General features: G+C 45.9%; 1 protein-coding gene across 3 annotated transcripts; it reads right to left on the reverse strand.

The window, feature by feature from the left end:
- Positions 1-2,403: 2,403 nt before the first annotated feature.
- On the reverse strand, positions 2,404-16,010 carry LOC143518386 (uncharacterized). 3 transcript variants are annotated; one of them, XM_077010843.1, is made up of 5 exons: positions 15,554-16,010; positions 6,866-7,762; positions 4,387-4,455; positions 4,079-4,300; positions 2,404-3,793 (listed from the first exon to the last, which is right to left on the reverse strand). In XM_077010843.1, exons 1-5 carry the CDS (start codon positions 15,582-15,584, stop codon positions 2,496-2,498), a joined length of 2,517 nt encoding a protein of 838 aa, XP_076866958.1. In that variant the 5' UTR covers positions 15,585-16,010; the 3' UTR covers positions 2,404-2,495. The 3 variants fall into 3 exon arrangements, with proteins under 3 accessions (XP_076866958.1, XP_076866959.1, XP_076866960.1); XM_077010844.1 differs by lacking the exon at positions 4,387-4,455 and having other exon boundaries at positions 15,554-16,006; XM_077010845.1 differs by lacking the exons at positions 4,079-4,300; positions 4,387-4,455 and having other exon boundaries at positions 15,554-16,004.
- Positions 16,011-22,119: the final 6,109 nt, after the last annotated feature.

A 22,119-nucleotide genomic window follows, 5' to 3' on the forward strand; every position in this document is an offset into this window, starting at 1 on the left:
GCACTCTACTAGAATACACAACACTCCACTATACTAGTATACACAACCCTGCACTCTACTAGAATACACAACCCTCCACTCTACTAGAATACACAACCCTGCACTCTACTAGAATACACAACACTCCACTATACTAGAATACACAACCCTCCACTCTACTAGAATACACAACCCTCCACTCTACTAGAATACACAACCCTCCACTCTACTAGAATACACAACCCTCCACTCTACTAGAATACACAACCCTGCACTCTACTAGTATACACAACCCTGCACTCTACTAGAATACACAACACTCCACTATACTAGTATACACAACCCTGCACTCTACTAGAATACACAACCCTCCACTCTACTAGAATACACAACCCTGCACTATACTAGTATACACAACCCTCCACTCTACTAGAATACACAACCCTGCACTCTACTAGAATACACAACCCTCCACTCTACTAGAATACACAACTCTCCACTCTACTAGAATACACAACCCTCCACTCTACTAGAATACACAACTCTCCACTCTACTAGAATACACAACCCTCCACTCTACTAGAATACACAACACAGCACTCTACTAGAATACACAACCCTGCACTCTACTAGAATACACAACTCTCCACTCTACTAGAATACACAACCCTCCACTCTACTAGTATACACAACCCTCCACTCTACTAGAATACACAATCCTGCACTCTACTAGAATACACAACTCTCCACTCTACTAGAATACACAACCCTCCACTCTACTAGAATACACAACCCTCCACTCTACTAGAATACACAACACAGCACTCTACTAGAATACACAACCCTGCACTCTACTAGAATACACAACTCTCCACTCTACTAGAATACACAACCCTCCAAGTTATGAATTTCTGAAAATATTTAGCCAATAACTGGTTGGCAGTCGATGGACATTTTGTTACTAAACAAAGTCACACACATAAACACTCTTTAAATAACGATAAACACACACACACAAAAAACACAGCAAAATATTCTATATATTTTTTTTATTGCTAAAAAGAGGAAATGTGGTTGAAAATGAAAGTAAAAAGCAGAAAACACAAGCAAAACCAAAACACTTCAAAACGTGAACTTTTACAGTTTTTAACTTTTTGTGCTGAGGCTAGAATCCTTTGCCGTGTGTGTATATATTGGGGTGAATGTGTACATACATTTGTGGGTGTATATATGTCTGTAAGAGTGTATATGGATGTGGGTGAATGTGTGTGGGAGTGTATATGTTTGTGTTGATGTACATGTGCTTGTAGGTGTATAAATGTGTGAGGGTCTATATGAGGGTGAGTGTGTGTGTGTATGTGTGTAGGTGTATATATAATGAGGGTGTATATAAGGGGTTGTGTGTATGTGTGAAGGGGTGTATATATGGGGATTAATGTATATATGAGGTTGAGTGTGTGTGAGGACAGCTGGTTCTGGGTTGGGGGGCTTGTCGTGCCCAGTCCTCTTCCAGCTGCTCCCTGTGGTTACTTCTCCCCTCCAGAGGGGGGGGAGCCTTGGGGTTTTGGGGCCTGGCTTGGTGCTCCGGCGTGGCGGTTGGCCCGCTCCCCTGGGCGGTTGTGGTCCGGGGCTCCTCGGCGGGAGGGGGGCATGCCGGGTGATGGGTGCTCTCGGGGGAGCATGGCGAAAATATCTGGCGTGTATCTGGCATTCTCGGGGGCTTGTGGCACTGGGGCCTTGCTGTTGGCCCGTGGGGGGGGGGCTTACTGGGGGTTGGCTCTGTTTCCTCTGGTTCCCCTGCGCTCCTTGTTTGGGAGGGTGCTGTCCGGGGTCTCCCTCTCCCACCTGCTGGGGCGGGCATGTGGGGGTAACTGGGAAGTGCGGCCCTGGGACTTCGCTGCTGGGTGGGATTCCCTGGTCTTTCTCTGCCTGCCTCTGGGGTAATGTCGCAACTTTCTACCCTTTCTAGTAAGTACATTTCGTACATTTATCCTATGTTACACTTACATAAACACACACACTCACACATACACATACATCACAGTCATTTGTGCTGTATGTCTTAGGTACACTTTCTGCTCTTCATTTAGGAGCAGCAGTGGGTGAACCATTTCAGTGGTCATTTGAGCTGGTTGTTTATTTCTGCCCTTCTGTCTTTTCTCTTTTTACTTTCTCTCCCCCTCTTTTCTATCTTCTCCTGTATCGCCCACCTAACCCCAATTATTGTTATCACTATTGTACTGTATTATACAGAATTGTTATCATTTGATCCGTACATAAAAACAAAGTTGTCCTCATATATATATATATATATATATATATATATATATATATATATATATATATATATATATATATATATATATATATATATATAAAATCCTTTGCAGTGTTTGTGTTTTTGTGTGTGTGTATTTAGTGTGTGTGTGTGTGTGTGTATTGTTAGTTAAAGTGTGTGTATGTGTGTGACTTTGTTTAGTCTGTGTCAGCATCTGTGTTCCTGTACTCTCCTTTCATTAGTGGAACCAGTCTCTAACAATCTGAAACAATCCCCTTTCTGCTGGTGGAACTGGTTTCTCTGAGCTGGTCTTCTTGGTTCTTTCATAAACCTCCTCAGACAATGAGTGAGTCTCTCTGAGCTCTGAGAGTCTCTGTCTCAGTGTCTCCAGTTCTCTGTCCTTCTCCTCCATCTGCCTGTTAAACTCCTCCTGCATCTTGGACTTTGAGACCAAAATGTTTCTCTGGAGTTCAGGCATGATGATCTTCATGAGGTTCCTCTCTGCCTCCACCCTGGCCTCTCCTTCATACCTCTCCATGATCTCCTCCATCTCCTGTCTGTGTCTCTCCTCCATTCCTCTTCTCTCCATCTCTCGTTTCTCTTTCAGTTTCTTCACCTTTTCTTCCATTTCTATCCGTTGGTCTACCTCTCTGTCAAGGTCTCGTTTCAGTTCTCTCTTTATTTCTTCGTTCTTTTCTTCTTTCATCTTTCTCTCCAGTTCGGTTGTTCGATCATTAAGTTGTCTGATATCTCCTTCGTGTCCTTGTATCACTCCCTCTATCTTTTTCAGAGAGTCTTGCATCTCCTTTTCCAGTTTCCCTTTCATTTCTCTTTCTTCATTTGCTTTTTTCTCTTCTCTTTCCTTTAGGATTTTCCTCTCCATCTCTCTGATCAGAGATTCTGTCTCTAGATAGATCTCACTGTTGTAGAATCTCTCTTTGTTTCCTTCCACCATCTTCTCTATCTTCTCCAGCAGCTCTGAGATCTGAGACCCATCCCCACTCTCCTTAATGTTGAGACAGTGAAACCTGTTCCCACATTTCCCCACAAGTGTCTGGACCTCTTGGTTTCCTAACTGAATGAACTGTTCAGGATTTTGCTCTTCCTCAGTAACAGTGAAGAGGATCATGGTGTTCCTCCAACATCTCTCTCCAAACATCTCCTCCATTCTCTCCAGCATCCCTCTCTCCTCTCCTGCAGGCTGCTTCACTGGTATTACGAGGAGGAAGGCATGGGGTCCTGGGGCAGACAGACGGACACAGAGTCCCACGTCCTGTCTCACCTCCTCCAGAGAGAGTTCAGGGCAGAACCAGTCAGGAGTGTCCACCACAGTCACCTTCCTCCCAGCCACCTCCCCCTGTCTGCTCTCACTCTGCTGGGGGAGTGTAGATGTAGCAGCCTGGCTCCTCTCCTCTCTGCCCAGGATGGTGTTTCCTGCTGCACTCTTCCCAGACCCAGTCCTCCCCAGCAGCACCAGCCTGAGTTCTGGTACAGGAACCGGCACTGGAGAGTCTGGACTGGAGGACTCACCACTCACTGGAAATGAACAAGAATGAATGAATAATTCAATTAAATATTTCTCAGCATTTTGGTCATTGTACTTTTCAGAGGAATACTACAGACACTATATGAACTATTATTAATTACTTGTTTGGAGGATTTGGCAAACTCTTTGTCCTCCTGAGTGGAGCTGCTGAGTCTGGAGTTAACAGATAACTGATATCATGAAGCTAATCTGTTATTTTGTACATTAATTTATTGCTAAAAATTTATCCTTGTTGTGATACCTTTAAACCACTGATTTAATAAGAAATGATTTACTTTTTGGCAACTCCAAACCATTGCTGTATCTTCTCCTGACTAGGACTGGTGGGTCTGTCCTCTCCTGCAGCTGCCTGCTTCTCTCCTCTAGAGTTCTGTCTTTCTCCTCAATCTCCTGGTCTATCTCTTCAAGCTGTTTGTTCTTTTCTGCCAGATCGGTGTTCTGTTGGTCCAGTACGGGTTCCTGTACTGGAGAATCTGACCTGGAGGATTCTCCACTCACTGGAAATTTACACAGATTTTTTTTACTGCAACCTGGGTGTTAATAAATCCTCAAGATTCTATTTGTAACTCTATTAATCCCGTACTGTTTGGAGATTCTTCCATACTGTTACTCTTCTTGGGTGGAGCTGCTGAGCCTGATGTCTCTCCACTCACTATAATACAGCAGAACCAGCCAGAATTGAGATCAGGTTATTCAGAAGGCAGAGTAACACATGAGCATTATTAAAATAATCTGTGAAAGACTATGAGGAACTATTTTGAAAGGATAACTTGTATTTGGCCTCAATACTCACTAGGTTAGGGTCTGTAGTAGTATGGACTAAGTCACATCTTCCCGAGCCCCACCTGTTTTCGCCGTTTCCATAGTTTCCCTTTGTCTGTCACGCCCCTGTTATATTTACTCACCTGTGTCTCGTTTATTCCTGGTGTTTCTGTGTATTTATTCCCCGTCGTGTCTAGTGCTCCCTGTCTGTCATTGTTCCTCTATGTTGTGTTTAGTTGGTTGTGTTTCACCCTTGCTATTTCCTCAATAGTTTTGTAAGTCTTTCCCTGTAAGTGTTTTATTCCTCACACTCTCTCTCCAGTGTATTTAATTCTGGTTTGCCTTTTCGCCTATGTCTCGTAGTTTCTCCATCATCCATGTTATTAGTTCTGCCTGTTTCCCGTGTATTCTGATATTCCCCGTACTGTGAATTGCTTGTTGATATGTTTAGTTGCTCTACGTTTGTTCTTTATATTTTCGTCGATGTCCTAAGTGGTCACGTTGTTCCCTGTCTTTTGTACTTGTGTTGGTATAATCCTGTCGTTAGAGTCTGATTTTTGCCTATTCCTCTCCCCTTGATTTGTACTGAGCTGGGTTTATTATCAAATATTCAAATCTTGCGTTTGCGTCACTACCGCCTTGTCCGTCCGTTACAGTAGCAGATGTTATTCTTCAGTTGTTTCTAAGGCTTATCATGTTGAATGTGCTAATGAAACTTTTCAAATAGTATTACACTTTATTTGAATTAATAAAACTGTCACGCTACAGCCCCTGACCCCTCCCCTTCGGGTGTGTGTTTATGTCGTCTATGTCTAGACGTCTGCATCTGTGGATCTTCATAGGCGTGGTTGTGTCTGAGTGTGTTCATCAGTCTCACCTGTGGCTCGTCTCGTGATCACTTGGGGCTTATGTGGTCTGTCTATTTCGCGCAGTGTCCCGTGCTCGTCATTGTTTGAGTCAGTCCACGTCATATGTGTAAGTGTTATGCGTGCGCTGTCCGCGCTACTTTGTGTTGAAATAAAAGTGATGTTAGCCTGTACAAGGTCAGACTCGTGCTTCGTCCTTCCCTCAGCGCTTAGCGTTACAGAAAGACGAGTTGAATACAGTATGCCAGGTTACACGACCTGCACCAAGAAGGGGAAGAGGCCCAGCAGGCACCACCATGCTTCTTCCCATGCCCCCCACCGCGAGAACCCCATGAGCCTCGAAGAGATGCAGCTAGACCCTGTGGTTGCGTTTTTGCTGCATCAGGCGCAGGCTAACGGGGATGAGACATTGGCTGAACACCTGCACCAGGATGTGCCAGGATGTGTGGCGGATATGGCGAGATCGACACCTCCCCTTCCTCCAGAGACCCCTCGCCGCTGAGAGTCTGCTCCGTGGAGCTTTATAGTAGAGGGGAAGACGACAAGACTCCGGAGAGCGAGTTCGAGGAGGAGGAGGGCTCAGAAGAAGAAGAGAGCTCCCCTCTGTCCGTATATTCGGCCCCCACCAAGGAGGAAAGGAAGAGGCGGAAGGCTGCCCTGCGTCCGTGTACTCGGAGGTCAACGAGTATTGCGGCGAGGGTGAGGAAGAAGATGTCAGCCCTCCTCCATTCCTGTGCTCGGCTCCCACCAAGCGTTACGGGGAGGAGGTGAGTCCCCCTCACATATGTGTGTTATACGTGCGCTGTCCGTGCTACTTTGTGTTGAAATAAAAGTGACGTTAGCCTGTACAAGGTCAGACTCGTGCCTCGTCCTTCCCTCAGCACTCAACATTACAAAAACATCTATGTTAGGTTTTCAGTTCCAGCTCTCTGTCCTGTGTGTATAAGAGGGCCTTTGTTACAGCGCAAGGAAGTTCTGCCTGACCTTCTGCAGTATCACATGTCTCTTTCTGTGGCAAGTTAGTTGTTTTCATTGTCTCTGATCAACTTCACTAAGACTGTGTGTTTCTTGATCAAGGTGATAGAACTCTAATTTCCACTACTTTTTGGGGCAGTCATGGCCTGGTGGTAGGGAACTGGTCTTGTGATCGGAGGGTCGTGGGTTCAATTCCCAGACCTGAGGCCATGACTGAGGTGCCCTTGAGCAAGGCACCTAACCCCAACTGCTCCCCGCGCGCAGGGCTAGGGCTACCCACCGCTCTGGGCACGTGTGATCCACAGCCCCCTAGTAATCACTAGTGTGTGTGTGTTCTAACTGCACAGATGGGTTAAAAGTGGAGGACAAATTTTGATTGCGGTGTAAAAATCACAATTGACAAAATATGGCATATTTACAATAACAAGCCTCATTTTTTGAAAATACCAAATTACTCACTGTTTGACAAACTTTTGCCGTGTCTTCTCGTAACTGGTGGGACTGGTGGGTCTGGGTCTGTCCTCCCCTGCAGCTGTCTGCTTCTCTCCTCTAGAAGTCTGTCTCTCTCCTCCAGAAGTCTGTCTCTCTCCTCAACCTGCTTGTCTTTCTCTTCAAGCTGTTTGTTCTTTTCTGCCAGTTCAGTTTTCTGTTGTTCCAGTAGGATCATCATCTCCTGGAGTTGGCTGCTCTTCTCCTGTAGTTCCTTTCCCAGTGTCTCCAGTTGGTTTTTACTGGTCTCCACCTCTCTGAGTATGTTCTTTGGCAATTGCAGGTTTCTGATCAGCTGTCTGTCTGTCTCTATTACTGTAGTTGTACCCTTCTCTCTGTTCTCTATCTCCAGTCTGAGGTTCTTCACCATGTTTCTCCTCTCCTCCTGCATCCTTTTCAGCTCCTGTTCTGCTTCCTTCATCTGCTGATCTTCTCTCTCCAGTTCTCTCTCCAGCTCTCTCCTCTTCTCATCATCTCTCTCCTCTGATAACTTTTTCTCACATCTATATTTTAGTTTTTTATGCTTTTTAATCCTTTCTTTCAGTTTCTCCACTGGTTCTGCTGAGCTCCTCAGAGCTTCCACCACAGCCCTCACTTCGTCTCTCATCTCCTGCTCTTCTCTTTGTCTCATCTCCACTCTTTCTCTCACTGTTCTTTCCTCCATCTCTCTCATCTTCACTCTGATCTGACGGATGCTCTCTCTCTCCTCTTGTGTAATTTCTTCTTCCTCTAATTCTCCTTTACTGGGTGTTTGTTTGTCTGTTTGCTCCAGTTCAGTCTTTAGCTGATCCTCCTGTGATTTCCATCCTTTCATTAAGGTCATTAAGTTCTTCAGAGCAGGTCCAGGAAACCTCTCCTCTTTAAACTCTGAAATAATGATACAGACATGGGAGATTTATTAAGATGATCAATTCATCAGTATGTTAAATTTTAAAACCTAAGTAAGTTAAGTCTTGCTGTAATAATCAACATATCAAATCAATAAACGACATTTAACTTTTAACTAAGAACTAAAACTATGCTTGTGAAAAGCCATTTTGTACAAACTACAATGTAATAATACATTTTAATACATCCTAACAGTCTTATTTAATACATCATAACTTATTCCTGTGCAGAAGATCTTTGTCATTACAAAAGAGAAAAACATCTGGAAAGACTGAATCTCAGAAACATCTGCATCTCCTGCTACTGAACAGGTCTCATCACTGTGAAGACTGTAAAAAAATGGTGTCCAGGTATAGACCCTCCCATCCCTCACTCACTTGAGGATTATGTCTGGATTACCCAGATCAAGGCAAGAACCCTAATCCCCCTGTGAGTAAAGCTCTGAGCACTGTTCCCTCCAGTGGTGAAGATGTGGAGATACTCTCTGACTCTCTCTGAGGACCAACGCCAGGAACATTAGACTCCATGGACTTGTTCTTCTAAAATAACACTATTTCCAAGTGTAGATTTAAGTCTGTTGTTAGTATAACTGATTATATTAATGTGTGTGAGTACATGCTAATTTTTTCAGCATTTCTTACATTTTTCTGTTCACATTTTCCTACTGTTATTTTGCTTGGTGAGTTCAGTATACATATGGACAATGTAAATTACATTACTATTAAGGATTTTACATCGTGCTTGTACAGTTTTGGATTGCAACAATATAATTCGTTTTTTACGACTGCTAAAGTGCATTTGTCTAATCTGTAGTCACATTTTCAAAACTCTAAACACAGTGAACACAACATCATTTTCTATACACACAAGGTTATCCTATAACAAAATTCTGGATCATTTTTTTCTTATTTACAATTGCTTGTACACAGCATGTCAAAAATGAAAACCTAAGGTTCAAAACCTTAAATATTGTATAAAATGCAAAGTTCTGCAAAAACAAAGGCAGCTGAAAATCTATTACTGTAATACATATTTTTTGCACATATAGATAAATGAAATAAAATGAAGTACAGTAATGTACGGGTCAGAGAGGAGCAAATATAACAATTTGTCCTGCAATCTCAAGTGCTGGTTTGGTCCTTCACAAATGCCAGATTGGTCCCTAACATTGACCTCCTTCTTTCGTTTTTGAATGAACTCTACCAACAACTGGTTCCAGAAGATGTGATATCACAAATGTGACGTGACAATGTAGCATTCTGTCATTCTCATGTCATCACAAACTGGTTTATAGACCATCCAAGAGTGATGTCCCTTTTCCTCCCACCCTACTCGCCTTTCCTCAACCCCACTAAGGAACCTTTTTCAGTCTGGAGGTGGAAGGTGTATCATCATCGGCCCCATGACCAAATGTCCCTGTCACGTCCAGCCCCTCCCTCCTCCCTGGTCCCGCCTAGCTCCCCGCTCCCATTCGTTCCTCCCTCTGTCTGTCACGCCAACGCTGTTGTTGTCCCAGCATCATCGCTCCCCTCATCGTATACCTCCCCTCATATATGTTTCGTAGTTCTAGGTCCATTGTGGTTTTTGCGTTTACGTTTCTCTGTAGTTTAGCTTACCCGTGTCCCCAACGGCCCCCCAAGAATTTTTTGGGGGGACGCAGTGGCCACTCACCCCAGGAGTGGCCAGCTCGGGCCCGTGATGACGTCGTGGACACGCCCCCCGATGACGTCGGCCCGGTGGACACGCCCCCCGATGACGTCGGCCCGGAGGTTCCGCCCCCCGATGACGTCGGCCCGGAGGTTCCGCCCCCTGATGACGTCTGTGCGGTGACCAGGCCACCCGATGACGTCGCTCCGGCTGCCACGCCCGCCGATGACGTCGCTCCGGCTGCCACGCCCACCGATGACGTCTGCTCGGCGACCCCGCCTGCTCCCGCTGCCCGCCAGCGGCCCCCGCCTGCTCCCGCTGCCCGCCAGCGGCCCCCGCCTGCTCCCGCTGCCCGCCAGCGGCGCCCGCCTGTTCCCGCTGCCCGCCAGCGGCGCCCGCCTGTTCCCGCTCCCCGCCAGCGGGCCCCGCCTGTTCCCGCTCCCCGCCAGCGGGCCCCGCCTGTTCCCGCTCCCCGCCAGCGGGCCCCGCCTGTTCCCGCTGCAGGCCAGCGGGCCCCGCCTGTCTCAGCTGCACGCCCGGCCCCCCTGGGCACTCCTCCGACTCCACCGGCTCCCCAGGACACTCCTCAGCTTACGCCAGCCCCCCCAGTGACTGCCTTGCCCGCCTGTGGGCCTGGGGCTGGCTCCAGGCTGAACTGTTCAGACACTGACACTCATGTTAACCCTGTTTTACACTCGCCTGTGTTCCCTCTTTTGCCCTGTCCCCTCCCTGGTTTCCTGTTGGTCCCCGTTCCTGTGTGCGTCTCTGTCCGCGTCCACGTGCCTGTCCCTGTGTCCGTGCGTGGTAGTGTCCTCCATGTCCCTGTTCCCGTCTCTGTTCCGCAGATCGTCACCCACTTTGTTCCCGTCCCTGTCTCTGTCGTCCTCCACCTGTTTGCCTCTGCATCTCAGTCCTCCCTGGTGTCCGGTCCTGTGCCCTTGACCCCATCTTGTCCAGCTCCCTTGGTCCCGCCTCCTGTGTCGACCCCCTGTCCTGTGCCGTCTGGTCCCTTTCCCACGTCACCGCCCAGTCCTTGTCCCGGTCCTCCCATACGTCTGGAGTCCGGGCCGTTGTCTCCATCCTGCCCCGTGTCTGTTGTCCCTGCCCCGGCCTCGCCCGTTCGTTTCCCTCTGTGTCATGGTGTCTCTGTCCCCAGCGTCTGTCCGGCCCTCCCTGGTTGGCGTGCCCCGGAGTTGCACGCCTTGAGGGGGGGTTATGTCACGTCCAGCCCCTCCCTCCTCCCTGGTCCCGCCTAGCTCCCCGCTCCCATTCGTTCCTCCCTCTGTCTGTCACGCCCCCTCGTTAGTGCCCACACACCTGAGTCTCGTTTCACCGTCTTGTCTCTGTGTATAAAGAACCCCGAGTGTTTCATTCCCTTGTCGGTCATTCCCTGTACGTAAGTTCCTCCTTGTTCCTCAGTTGTACCTTGCTTTCTGTTCATGCCTTTGCCCTTGTAACCTCTCTGTTTTGTTTCTAGTCTTTGTGTGTTGGTTTGGTTCCCCCCCGTGTTTCATGCTTGTGTTTACTTCGTGTTTGTTACTCGTCTTAGGTAATCTCTTGTAGTTTATAATTCCTTGTCTGTTTAGTTCATAGTCTACGCTGTTGTTGTCCCAGCATCATCGCTCCCCTCATTGTATACCTCCCCTCATATATGTTTCGTAGTTCTAGGTCCATTGTGGTTTTTGCGTTTACGTTTCTCTGTAGTTTAGCTTACCCGTGTCGTTGGTGTTCTCTCCCTATCGTTAGCCTAGCTCCCTCTGCCTTCTGTGGTTAGTCATGTTTGTCTCTCTTTTCATTAAAACCCTTTAAATTCTGCAATTGCGTCATGCCTGCCCGTCACAAACGTTACAGTCCCTCCTGGATGCAATAGATCCCGGCTGCAGAGACATTTCAGCTGAAGACTGCCAGGGGTGAATAAGGCATACCAAGCTTTTCTATCCCAGGTGCATGGCAAGGATCAGCATCAGATGTGATGTGGATGAAAACATGTGGTCAACTGCTGAAGACCGTTTACATTACACCTAACAAGAATTTTCAGTTTTGTTTCCTGTTTTTTTTACCCTTGTGTGGCTTTTTTTGTATATGTGTATTTTTACACATATGGGACCATGGCTAATTATGTTTACAATTATGGTGTTAATTTTTTTGGGTTAGGCCACAATTTACAGTAATGTCCCTAATACAGTAAAATAACCTTTACTGCAAAACTGTTACTGACTTTTTTGTCTAATCTACGTTCCATATAGTACCTAACAGTAAATATCACTCATTGTGTAGACAGTATGTTGCCAAAAATGTACATTTGAAATAAAAAGTCCAAATGAAGCGGATTACAGTAAAAATGAACTGACTAAGGAAACAGATGTTACTGTAAAATGTCTGTTGTTTGCTGGGAGAGAGTAAAATATTACATGTAATACTATTTCTGTATTGCCATCAAATGTTAGTTTTTACAGTGGTTAAGCAGTCATTGACTATGTTCATTTCGAATAGAGAATCTGTGCTTGTGTTTGAAAGAATGATTGGATACTGAACAAGGTTTGCTGTGTTTTAACAAAGTTGGTGTATAAAGAGAAAACTTTTGTTTGCGTTGTGAAATGCAGAGTTGGTATTTAGTTAAGAAAATGTGCTTTTGAACAGGATATTAACTATTTGAATATTTGTATGAGATAAATGTGTTTTGAAAATGTATCACAAGTATTGGGAAACGCATGTTAGCAGTTGTAAAAAAACTGTAATTTTCCAAAATGCTCTAATGGATATACTTTGGATTTGGTCTGCTGTTCTGGTGTAACTCCGCACAACTGCACTTCCACATCTTTCTGCTACTACTGATGATTTGGTTCACTATAACCATCATTATAATACTGGATTTCATTCTTTACTTGATTCAATTGCTCCATTAAAAACCCACACTGTCTCATTCATTCAGCTCCTTGGTTCTCATCTCACCTACGTCAGCGTAAAAACACAGGGTGCCAGCTGGAGCGTCTCTTTAGGAAAACTGGTCTTACAAGGATTTATCTCTAGAATATTATCCCTAAAATCTCATCTATTCACCACATTACCCTCATATTATCCCTAGAACCTCATTTATTCACCACATTACTCCCATATTATCTCTAGAACCCCATCTATTCACCATATTACCCATATTATCTCTAGAACCCCATCTTTTCACCACATTACCCCATAATTTCTCTAGAACCCCATCTATTCATCACATTACCCCCGTATGATCAGTAGAACCCCATCTATTTACTACATTACCCCTGTATTATCTCTAGAACCCCATCTATTCATCACATTACCCCCTGTATTACAGGTTTTCTCAGACCATTTGGTTCATTTCTCAGATCAGAATTGAAATTCTTAAAACTGTTCAATCTCCAAATCTCCTTGTCTCTTTGTCATTTCTCATTGTGTTTAACATTTTGCAAATGCTTTTGTACATTTTGCAAATGGACATGGACAATTGTCTGTTGTTTTTTACATTATCAGTTGCTTATGTCATGTTTATCAAAATGTGCTGTACGGATTGTCTGTTGATGTCACGGTACGGCGGGCCCCCTACTGGTTGCCTCTGTCTACAGCGGCAGTTGTCGTTGTTGTTGTGTTGTGTTCGTCCCTCAGGTGGGCAGAGCCCGCGATCCGTCTCACCTGAGGGTCGTTTGTTTATCTATATATGTCTTGTCTTTGTACCAGTTGACCGCTGGTCATTGTATCTTTAATTCGGAGTATGTCACAGGTTTTTGGTTTGCGCACTTTCTCCATTAAACCATCCTTTTCCCCTGAGACTTGGCGTGAGTGCTTACATTTTATTTTGCACTCCCTGCCCATCACAGTTGAATTGTCTTACCCTCCAAAACATTGTCTTTAGGTCATCGTATAGGTCATTATATGCAAAAGTCCCGAACATGTTGTCATAATCTCTAAGGCATCATTTTACATTTATTTTTTTGTTTAGATTTTTGTTACATTTTTGTAATTTATCCTAATTTGATTAAATTTTTTGCAGGTGAACATTCACTTACAGTAAGAAAGGAAATTTGTGAAGGTTTATAACAACCAATGGTCTCAACCATAGGTCAGAGGTGCGTCTCATGAACCTTTACTGTAATTGGCAAACATTTATAGACACTAAACACTGCAGTTGTGAAATGTTGAACCGGGAAAAAACCAAATGCCAATCACAAAATAAAGCAATGAACTGAAACCTCTGCCAAAAGGAATGCGGGAAAAGCGCAAGTACGGAGGAAACTCAAAACAGAAAGAGAAACTAAAAGATCGCGGAATACTCGACGTGAGAAAACCAAAACAAAAGAAACAAACTGAAGATGCCAGGGGAAGTAACTGGCTCACAGACCACTACGGGGAGCAAACAAAAAACTCTTCCCAAAATAACAAACGAAACTGAATAGAGAAATAACAGGGCTGGAAAACTTGAGAATGGCCAAAACTTGCGAAGGAGCGAACGTACTCGGAAACGACTGATAAGGTAAGTATAACAACAAGGAGTGACAAGAGGCTGACTGAATGTGCATAGTGATGGCAACAAACAACTCAGCAACGAGACTCTGTAGACATCCTCCTAAAATAGGGAGAAAGGCTGCAGGTTATCGTCGCTGATTACTCGTTTGAGAACGCGTACGCGAACTAGTGTTGCCACCTGTCCCGGTTTTCCTGGGACTGTCCCGGTTTTCACATGACCGTCCCGGTTTTCCCAGGCTGTCCCGGTTTGTCCCGGTTTTCCTTCCTTTTAATATTCGGTCCCGGCAAAAAAAAAAATTCATTTAATGTCCCGGTCTTAACTAGGTTAGATCAAACCATGATCAAACCACAAACCTAGGTGGCAACCCTAACGCGAACTAATGCTGGTCTGCGTGCAAGCACTGGTCCGTGAACGAGTGTTGGCTCGGCAGCGAGCACTGGCTCGTGAGTCCCCTCCTGTGGCAACAGGAGGAGCGACTCTGCGGTCAGCCCTAACAGCAGTATCACAAAGTCTCATAATGGAAAGATAAGGCCATGTACAGAGTGAACAGCCAAGAAGAGAAGTAAGACTGTGTGGTGTACAGAGATAAGTCTGTGTGGTGTAGAGGGGTAAGACTGTGGTGTAGAGGGGTAAAGGCTGTGTGGTATAAGGCTGAGGGGACAAAACTGTCAAATAAGGGCAACAATTGTAGACCATGTTTTACGTCATGGTCTTACAATAGCTGAAGCTGGTCACTGGGTGCAGCTGAATATTAGAAGAACAACTGTGTTTTCAATTGTTCAAACATTTCATAGAGAAAATGTATGTAAATTCAGAAATGTGCTCTCTGCTGTAATGCACATTGACAAATTCTGACGTTATTAAATTTTTTGTTTTGAATGTTTGCATTCTTATACCATATAGCTTATAGGGGGGGCTGAGGTTCCATTTTCACACCTCAACAAGAGAAGGCTGTATGTGCCCAGGTTGTTTTGAATGTGTAGAGTAAGTTATTAATTTTGCAGTTTTTCCAGTCAGTTGTCTGTCTTTTCTGAATTTAAATCAAATTGCTGTGTAAACAATACAGTCAAACAATATTGCTGTACAATATTGATTCCAGTCCAATTTCTTGCTATCAGTCTCCCACATACAATCATGTGTAACTTTGTGTTTCGTGTAAGTTTGTATGTGTGTAACATGTATTTGATATACCACAGAATGTGCAGCGTTCTTGAAATCAAAAGCTTAGCTAGCTTCCATCAGAATATACAGTTGTATATACTTAAAGAATTTTGAGTAAAGTATGTGCTTTTTCATTGAGTTTTGCTGTTGGCACTATTTTGAGAAATGCACTTGTGATGACAATGTAAACCATGATGTGAGAAATGTACCAAATCGACTGAGAAATGTACCAAATCGACTGAGAAAAACTAAATCCTATAAGCACTCATAACCACACCATAACTACAGCTGCAAACTACAGTGGTTATAACAACAATATAAACTGCAGTGGTTATAACCACAGTTTAAACATTAGTTATAACTACACTATTAACTGTAGTGGTCATAACCACACTTGAAACTACCGTACAGTGATTAAAACACATATGAGTAAAATCACATTGCACAAAAGTTCTTATTTTCCTCCTCACCAGTCCGCAGAGCAGATTCCTCCATTTTCATTCTCTCCTCTTCTGTCCATCTTCTGTCTCCCTGTGGAAGTGATTTAAACAGAGTGAAGGGTCCATGATGTCATACTGTGTGTTATATGAAGGACCAGTGTGGATTTTTGAGAGCTGATATTATTAAGAGTGGAGACCCTGCTGACTGTGGCTGTTGTAAACTGATACAGTTAGTCCCCGCTTAACGACGGGGTTAGAGACTGAAAAGTCCGTATTTGTTTTCGTCGTTATGTGTAACCTCTTGATTTAGATACGCTTTGATTGTAAATACAGTAGCCTATAGAAAAAAACTAACAATGTTCTCATGCGTGTGTACAGCGTGAGAAAGAGCGATCGCGTTGCTGAGATGGGCTGCGGTGGAGGCTGTGCTGCCTCAGCTTATCGTACACAACACTCCACAACACTCCACTACACTCCACAACAACACTCCACTACACTCCACAACAACACTCCACTGTGCTGCCACTGCTCCTCCGCGCACCGCTCGAAAAAAGAAGTCGGTCGTAACTCCGGTCCGTCATTAACCAGACGCGTCGTTAAGCGAGGACTCACCGTACTGTGTTTGGTAGCACACAATCAGAATACAGTCAGCTGAGAAACACAGTAAAAGTCCAGACTGATCAGATTTACAGTGAGTGATATTAAACCTGAAATAAATCACACAGCTCTGTGGTAATGTGGGTGTATTAAACTTGTAATAAATCACACAGCTCTGTGGTAATGTGGGTGTATTAAACTTGTAATAAGTCACACAGCTCTGTGGTAATGTGGGTGTATTAAACGTGTAATAAATCACACAGCTCTGTGGTAATGTGGATGTATTAAACTTGTAATAAATCACACAGCTCTGTGGTAATGTGAGTGTACTAAACCTGTAATAAATCACACAGTTCTGTGGTAATGTGGGTGTATTAAACCTGTGATAAATCACACAGCTCTGTGGTAATGTGGGTGTATTAAACCTGTAATAAAGCACACAGCTCTGTGGTAATGTGGGTATATTAAACAAGGTTAAATAAACAGATTAAATCATCCTCCTGTGTGTTACTCTGGTTTGTACTGTGTGTGTGAGACTGTAGTTTCTGAGTGTAGGTCCATGACACTCTGGTGTGTGAGTTGAGCTTTTTCCCTGATAAACTGAACCTCTAACAGAATAAAGGACTGATGGAGGCAGCCAGGGGTGGAGTTTCTGCAGGGGCAGAGGGGGCAGTTGTGTCCAGACTGGGGGCTAAAGGGGCTCCTACTGTTACCCCATCATTCCTACTGCTGTACCTGTTATAATGGGCCTGTATGTACAATGGGAACAGCTTCACTGACACACCCAGACTGTGTGGTAGTCATGGTAACTACAAGCTTCTGCCATCAGGGCAGAGGGACGTGAACTAAAAGCCTCGTGGTCAGACAGCAGCTCATGATCTCCAGCAGCTGCAGTAGAGCTGAAGGGACATTAGTGAGATCAGAGAGAGAAAGGAGAGAGTTCAGGAGTGTGGCCCTGTTTACCAGTATCACCACAACACTCACCAACACCACCCAGATGAAAGAGGAAATGATGTCACATCTTCATCTATTTATACAACCTTCTGCATTTCATTCACTACAGAATGATGCTTTTGTACATTTACACACACACACACACACACACACACACACACACACACACACACACACATACACACACACACTAGATCACTCACCCCCCCCCCCCCCCCCCCCATCACAGGACTTACCTGATAGATGAACACTTAATCAATTCATGGAGAACAGAAAAAAGTAAGAAAAATAATTAAAGTTTATAATGTGGGAAAGGCTCAGGTTGAATAACATGTATATGATCTTTAACTTTTATAATAATCATAAAATCATGTCCTTCATGGACCAGTATACAAATGACTCTCTACATCAAACTCCTGCTAAATATTATATTACAGAAAATGTCTCTTACACAAATGTCTCATTATAAGTTATCTGGATCAGACTGACATGTGAGAGTGTGAATAGAGGTAATCAGGTAGATCTGTGAAGAAACTTTGATTCTTAGCATCACAGTATCAAACTGGGTGAGTGTGTCTCTGTTTACAAACCAGGTGACAGTATGATAAATGTTCTCCCAGAATCACAGTGTGTTCCGTTCACTACACTATGGACATGATTTAAAACTGTAGGCTACTCTACTCTGGTCAGACAAAGTGGCCACATATGCACTATATTGCCAAAAGTATTTGCTCACCTTCCTTGACTCAAATATGAGCTGAAATGACATCCCATTCCTAATTCATAGGGTTCAATATGACGTTGGTCTACCCTTTGCAGCTAGAACAGCTTCAACTCTTCTGTGAAGGCTGTCCACAAGGTTTAGGAGTGTGTTTATGGGGACTTTTGACCATTCTTCCAGAAGCACATTTGTGAGTTCACATACCAATGTTGGACGAGAAGGCCCGGCTCTCAGTCTTAGCTCTAATTCATGCCAAAGGTGTTCTATCGGGTTGAGGCCAGGCAGAGTTGCCAGGTTCACAGTCCCCCCAAGATCAAATCTTACTCCAAGTGATCTTGAAAAGTTGGCAACACTGCAGACATATGCTTTGGGCTAGTTTAGGCTTCTGAAGGGCGGGTTTTACACTGACTTTGTGCTGGATATTTTTGTAGGACCTGGCAACCCTGAGGTCAGGACTCTGTGCAGCTCAGTCAAGTTAATCCACAACAAACACTGCCATCCATGTATTTATGTTGTCATGTCCTTGTCATGTTGGAAGAGGAAGGGGCCAGCTCCAAACTGTTCCCACAAAGTTGGGAACATGGAATTGCCCAAAATGGGTTACTGGGTTTATGGGCTACTGGGTTTATGTATTTTTATTTATTTTAATTTTTTGTGTGGGGTTTTACTTTTGGTGCTGACCCTGCTCCATCAGTTTACGTGGTCTACCACTTCGTGGCTGAGTTGCTGTCTTTCCCAAACACTTCCATTATCTTATAATACGGCTGACACTTGACTGTGGAATATTTAGGGGCGAGGAAATTTCACGACTGGATTTGTTGCATAGGTGGCATCCTATTGTAACCTGGATTTGCTAAACCCCAGGTTATTTCTGCTTAATTTTTTTAGAATTGCTTTATGTAGTTTAAAAGACAGTGGCTCTTTAAATATAAATTCATTATTTTTCCCTATGAAAAAGAAAAAAAGAAACATTTGAGTAGAGATGCCAGCAGTATGTGTTAATGTCTTCTTTAGACTCGTAGTTGTCATGTGGGCATTCAGTGTGCAAACTGATAGGGATATTTTGGTACAGACATCTGTGACTTTCTTTCTTTTTCTTCTGTCAGCGCATGGCGGATGCAGTTGCTGAACGGGAGAAAACTTAGATGTAATTTGATACTAGTTATGAGAATTTGTCAGAACTAGGAATTTGGCGATTTATCAAATGCTGACCCAGAGAAGGTGATCGATCTGTGACCGAATAGGACAGCATAGGATTTTTTTTTAGCTACAGACAATTGATTTCTCGGTGTCACGTAGGGCAACGCCCCCTCTCGTAGCTGTCACTCTGGGTTCCCTCATGTCCGTGTTCCCTGCCTGTTTGTCCCGCCCTGCTCGTTGGTTTTGATTTCTCGTTTGTTACCACACCCCTGTGTCATTGTCATCACCTGCCCCTCGTTAGATTCCTTGTATTTAAGCCCCTGAGTCTCCCTTGTCCTTTGTCTGGTATTTTGTTTGATTGTTGTGACGAAGTTCTTGTTCAGCGTTTTACCCGACCGTTTTGTGTCCCTGTCTTTTGATTCCTCGCCTGTCACTCGTGTTCCCCTGTTTGTAATGCCCGTGTTTGCATGTTTTTCGGACTGCCCTCCTGTGATCGACCCTGCCTGGCTTTCTGACGATGAGTATGGTATCCCCTTTAATAAATCTCGCTCTTCTCAGCGATTGTGTCCGTCTCCTCGCTCCGTGGCGCAAGCCACGTTACATAATACCAGACCTTACAAGGACACAGCGAGAGAGCGAGACTCTGGTAAGTTCAATCGCTGTAATGAGATGTTGGCTGGTTTAATTCGGTTCGACTCTCCGGTATTACAGCGTGAACGAACCAGAGACAGGAATTCCCCTTGCGCTGTGGGTACAGGGGAGTCTCGTCGCTGTAAAAACAAGGCGAAATCACTTTCGGTTTCTAGCTTTAGCGACGAGCTCCCTGATAAGCGCTACGTGTCTGCCCGACTCGACACACGCTACAGGGAGGAGCAACCTGTAGCGCGAGATTCGGGTAGACGGAATGAATGTGCAGACGAGCGTTGGCTTGGCTCTCGGTTGGCTTTCAAAAGCCATTGTGAGCTCCCGATACCTCCGACGAGGTGGAGTCACAATGAAAGCCACCGAGAAGCAGTTGTGTCTGTATGTTCTTCCAGGCGCAGACCAGACCGGGGAAGGAAGAAGACCACGCCCCCGGTTCAGAGCCCCGCCGCCACAGCGCATGACATCATCGTCCTCCCGGAAGCCGCTCCCCGAAGGCCCCCCAAGAATTTTTTGGGGGGGAGTACTAGCCACTCAACCCAGGAGTGGCCGGCTCGGACCCCCGGTGACGTCAGTATGGCGGACACGCCCCCCGATGACGTCAGTATGGCGGACACGCCCCCCGATGACGTCAGTATGGCGGACACGCCCCCCGATGACGTCAGTATGGCGGACACGCCCCCCGATGACGTCAGTGCGGCGACTCCGCCCCCCGAGGACGTCAGTGCGGCGACTCCGCCCCCCGAGGACGTCAGTGCGGCGACTCCGCCTCCCGAGGAAGTCAGTACGGCGACTCCGCCCCCCGAGGACGTCAGGTCCGGGCCTGTTCCTGTTCCCGCTGCCCGTCGGCAGTCCACGCCGGTTCCTGTCCCCGCGACCCAGGAGAGGTCGTCCACGCCGGTTCCTGTTCCCGCTGCCCGCCAGCGGACCCTGCCTGTTCCCGCTGCCCGCCAGCGGACCCTGCCTGTTCCCGCTGCCCGCCTGCGGACCCTGCCTGTTCCCGCTGCCCGCCAGCGGACCCTGCCTGTTCCCGCTGCCCGCCGCGCCTCTTCCCGCCGCCCGGCCGCGCCTGTTCCCGCCGCCCGGCCGCGCCTGTTCCCGCTGCCCGCCGCCCGGCCGCGCCTGTTGCCCCAGAGACTGTGCTGCCCACGTGTGGGCTTGGACTCAGTGTGTTGTCTGCTCCGCCCCGTGTTCCTGCCTCTATGCCTGTGTCCCCCTTGCTCCCGTGTTCCATCCCTGGTTTTGTTTTGGTCCCTGTCCCCGTGGTTATGTCTGTCAAGGTCTGTGTTCCTGTTCCCGTGTCTGTTTCCGGTAGTGTCGTCTCTATCCCAGTCCCCATGTCTGTTCCCCAAGTAATCACCCACTTTGTTCCTGTCCCAGTCTCGGTTGTCCAAGCTGTGTTTGCCGCCGTGTATGCCTCTGCCCTGTCCCCTGGCCCGTCTCCTGTGTCTGTTCCCGGTCCTGCTCCCGTGCCTCGCCCTGTCCCTGCCTGTATCGCCATGCCCCAGCCCGGCTCCTGGCCCGTCTCTGGTTCCCCTGTCCCTGCTGTGCCTCGGTCTCCGTGCCCTGCTTTCCCTTTGTCTGTTCCTCCGGTCTGTCCTGTGTCCGCTGTCCCTGTCCTGTCTGCCCTTGCGTGCCCCGGAGTGGCACGCTTTGAGGGGGGGTTCTGTCACGTAGGGCAACGCCCCCTCTCGTAGCTGTCACTCTGGGTTCCCTCATGTCCGTGTTCCCTGCCTGTTTGTCCCGCCCTGCTCGTTGGTTTTGATTTCTCGTTTGTTACCACACCCCTGTGTCATTGTCATCACCTGCCCCTCGTTAGATTCCTTGTATTTAAGCCCCTGAGTCTCCCTTGTCCTTTGTCTGGTATTTTGTTTGATTGTTGTGACGAAGTTCTTGTTCAGCGTTTTACCCGACCGTTTTGTGTCCCTGTCTTTTGATTCCTCGCCTGTCACTCGTGTTCCCCTGTTTGTAATGCCCGTGTTTGCATGTTTTTCGGACTGCCCTCCTGTGATCGACCCTGCCTGGCTTTCTGACGATGAGTATGGTATCCCCTTTAATAAATCTCGCTCTTCTCAGCGATTGTGTCCGTCTCCTCGCTCCGTGGCGCAAGCCACGTTACACTCGGTAAGTAATGATAGAGGCACCATAGGAATTTGGGTACCCCGGGTGATTTTTTTATAAACGTCTTGCTCATTGAACTAAAGGGACTATTTTTTTTTCATACCTGAGATCTCAGACATTTTTGTTTCAAGAAAAAAATACATTTATTTAATTTATTTATTTATTTATTTATTTGTCCAGTACTCATTCATGATTTGATTTTAATATTTTTTATTGTGTTGTATTTGTGGTGGACCTTACAGGCCTAATTCAATATTAGGCAGGTAACTCACCGCAGTCTCCTCATTGAACCTATAATTGAAGCCAACCCTTGGTTCCTAGGTGATGCTCAACACTGTCTTACAGTGACAGACGCAAGGGTGGTGTTACACTATCACAATTCCACGCTAGAATTCACTGAGCTCCCGAAAGCGACCCATTC

Source organism: Brachyhypopomus gauderio, chromosome 7 (genome assembly GCF_052324685.1).
Source record: "Brachyhypopomus gauderio isolate BG-103 chromosome 7, BGAUD_0.2, whole genome shotgun sequence".
Lineage (NCBI taxonomy): Eukaryota > Metazoa > Chordata > Actinopteri > Gymnotiformes > Hypopomidae > Brachyhypopomus > Brachyhypopomus gauderio.

Excerpts from the sequence above, each read along its gene's own strand:
- LOC143518386 (XM_077010843.1), bottom strand. The coding sequence starts at position 15,584 with ATGAAAATGGAGGAATCTGCTCTGCGGACTG. Across the intron at positions 4,456-6,865 it reads CGGCAAAAGTTTGTCAAACA|TGAGTGGAGAGACATCAGGC; the intron begins GTGAGTAATTTG and ends GCTGTATTATAG. Across the intron at positions 3,794-4,078 it reads TGGTTTGGAGTTGCCAAAAA|TGAGTGGTGAGTCCTCCAGT; the intron begins GTAAATCATTTC and ends GTTCATTTCCAG.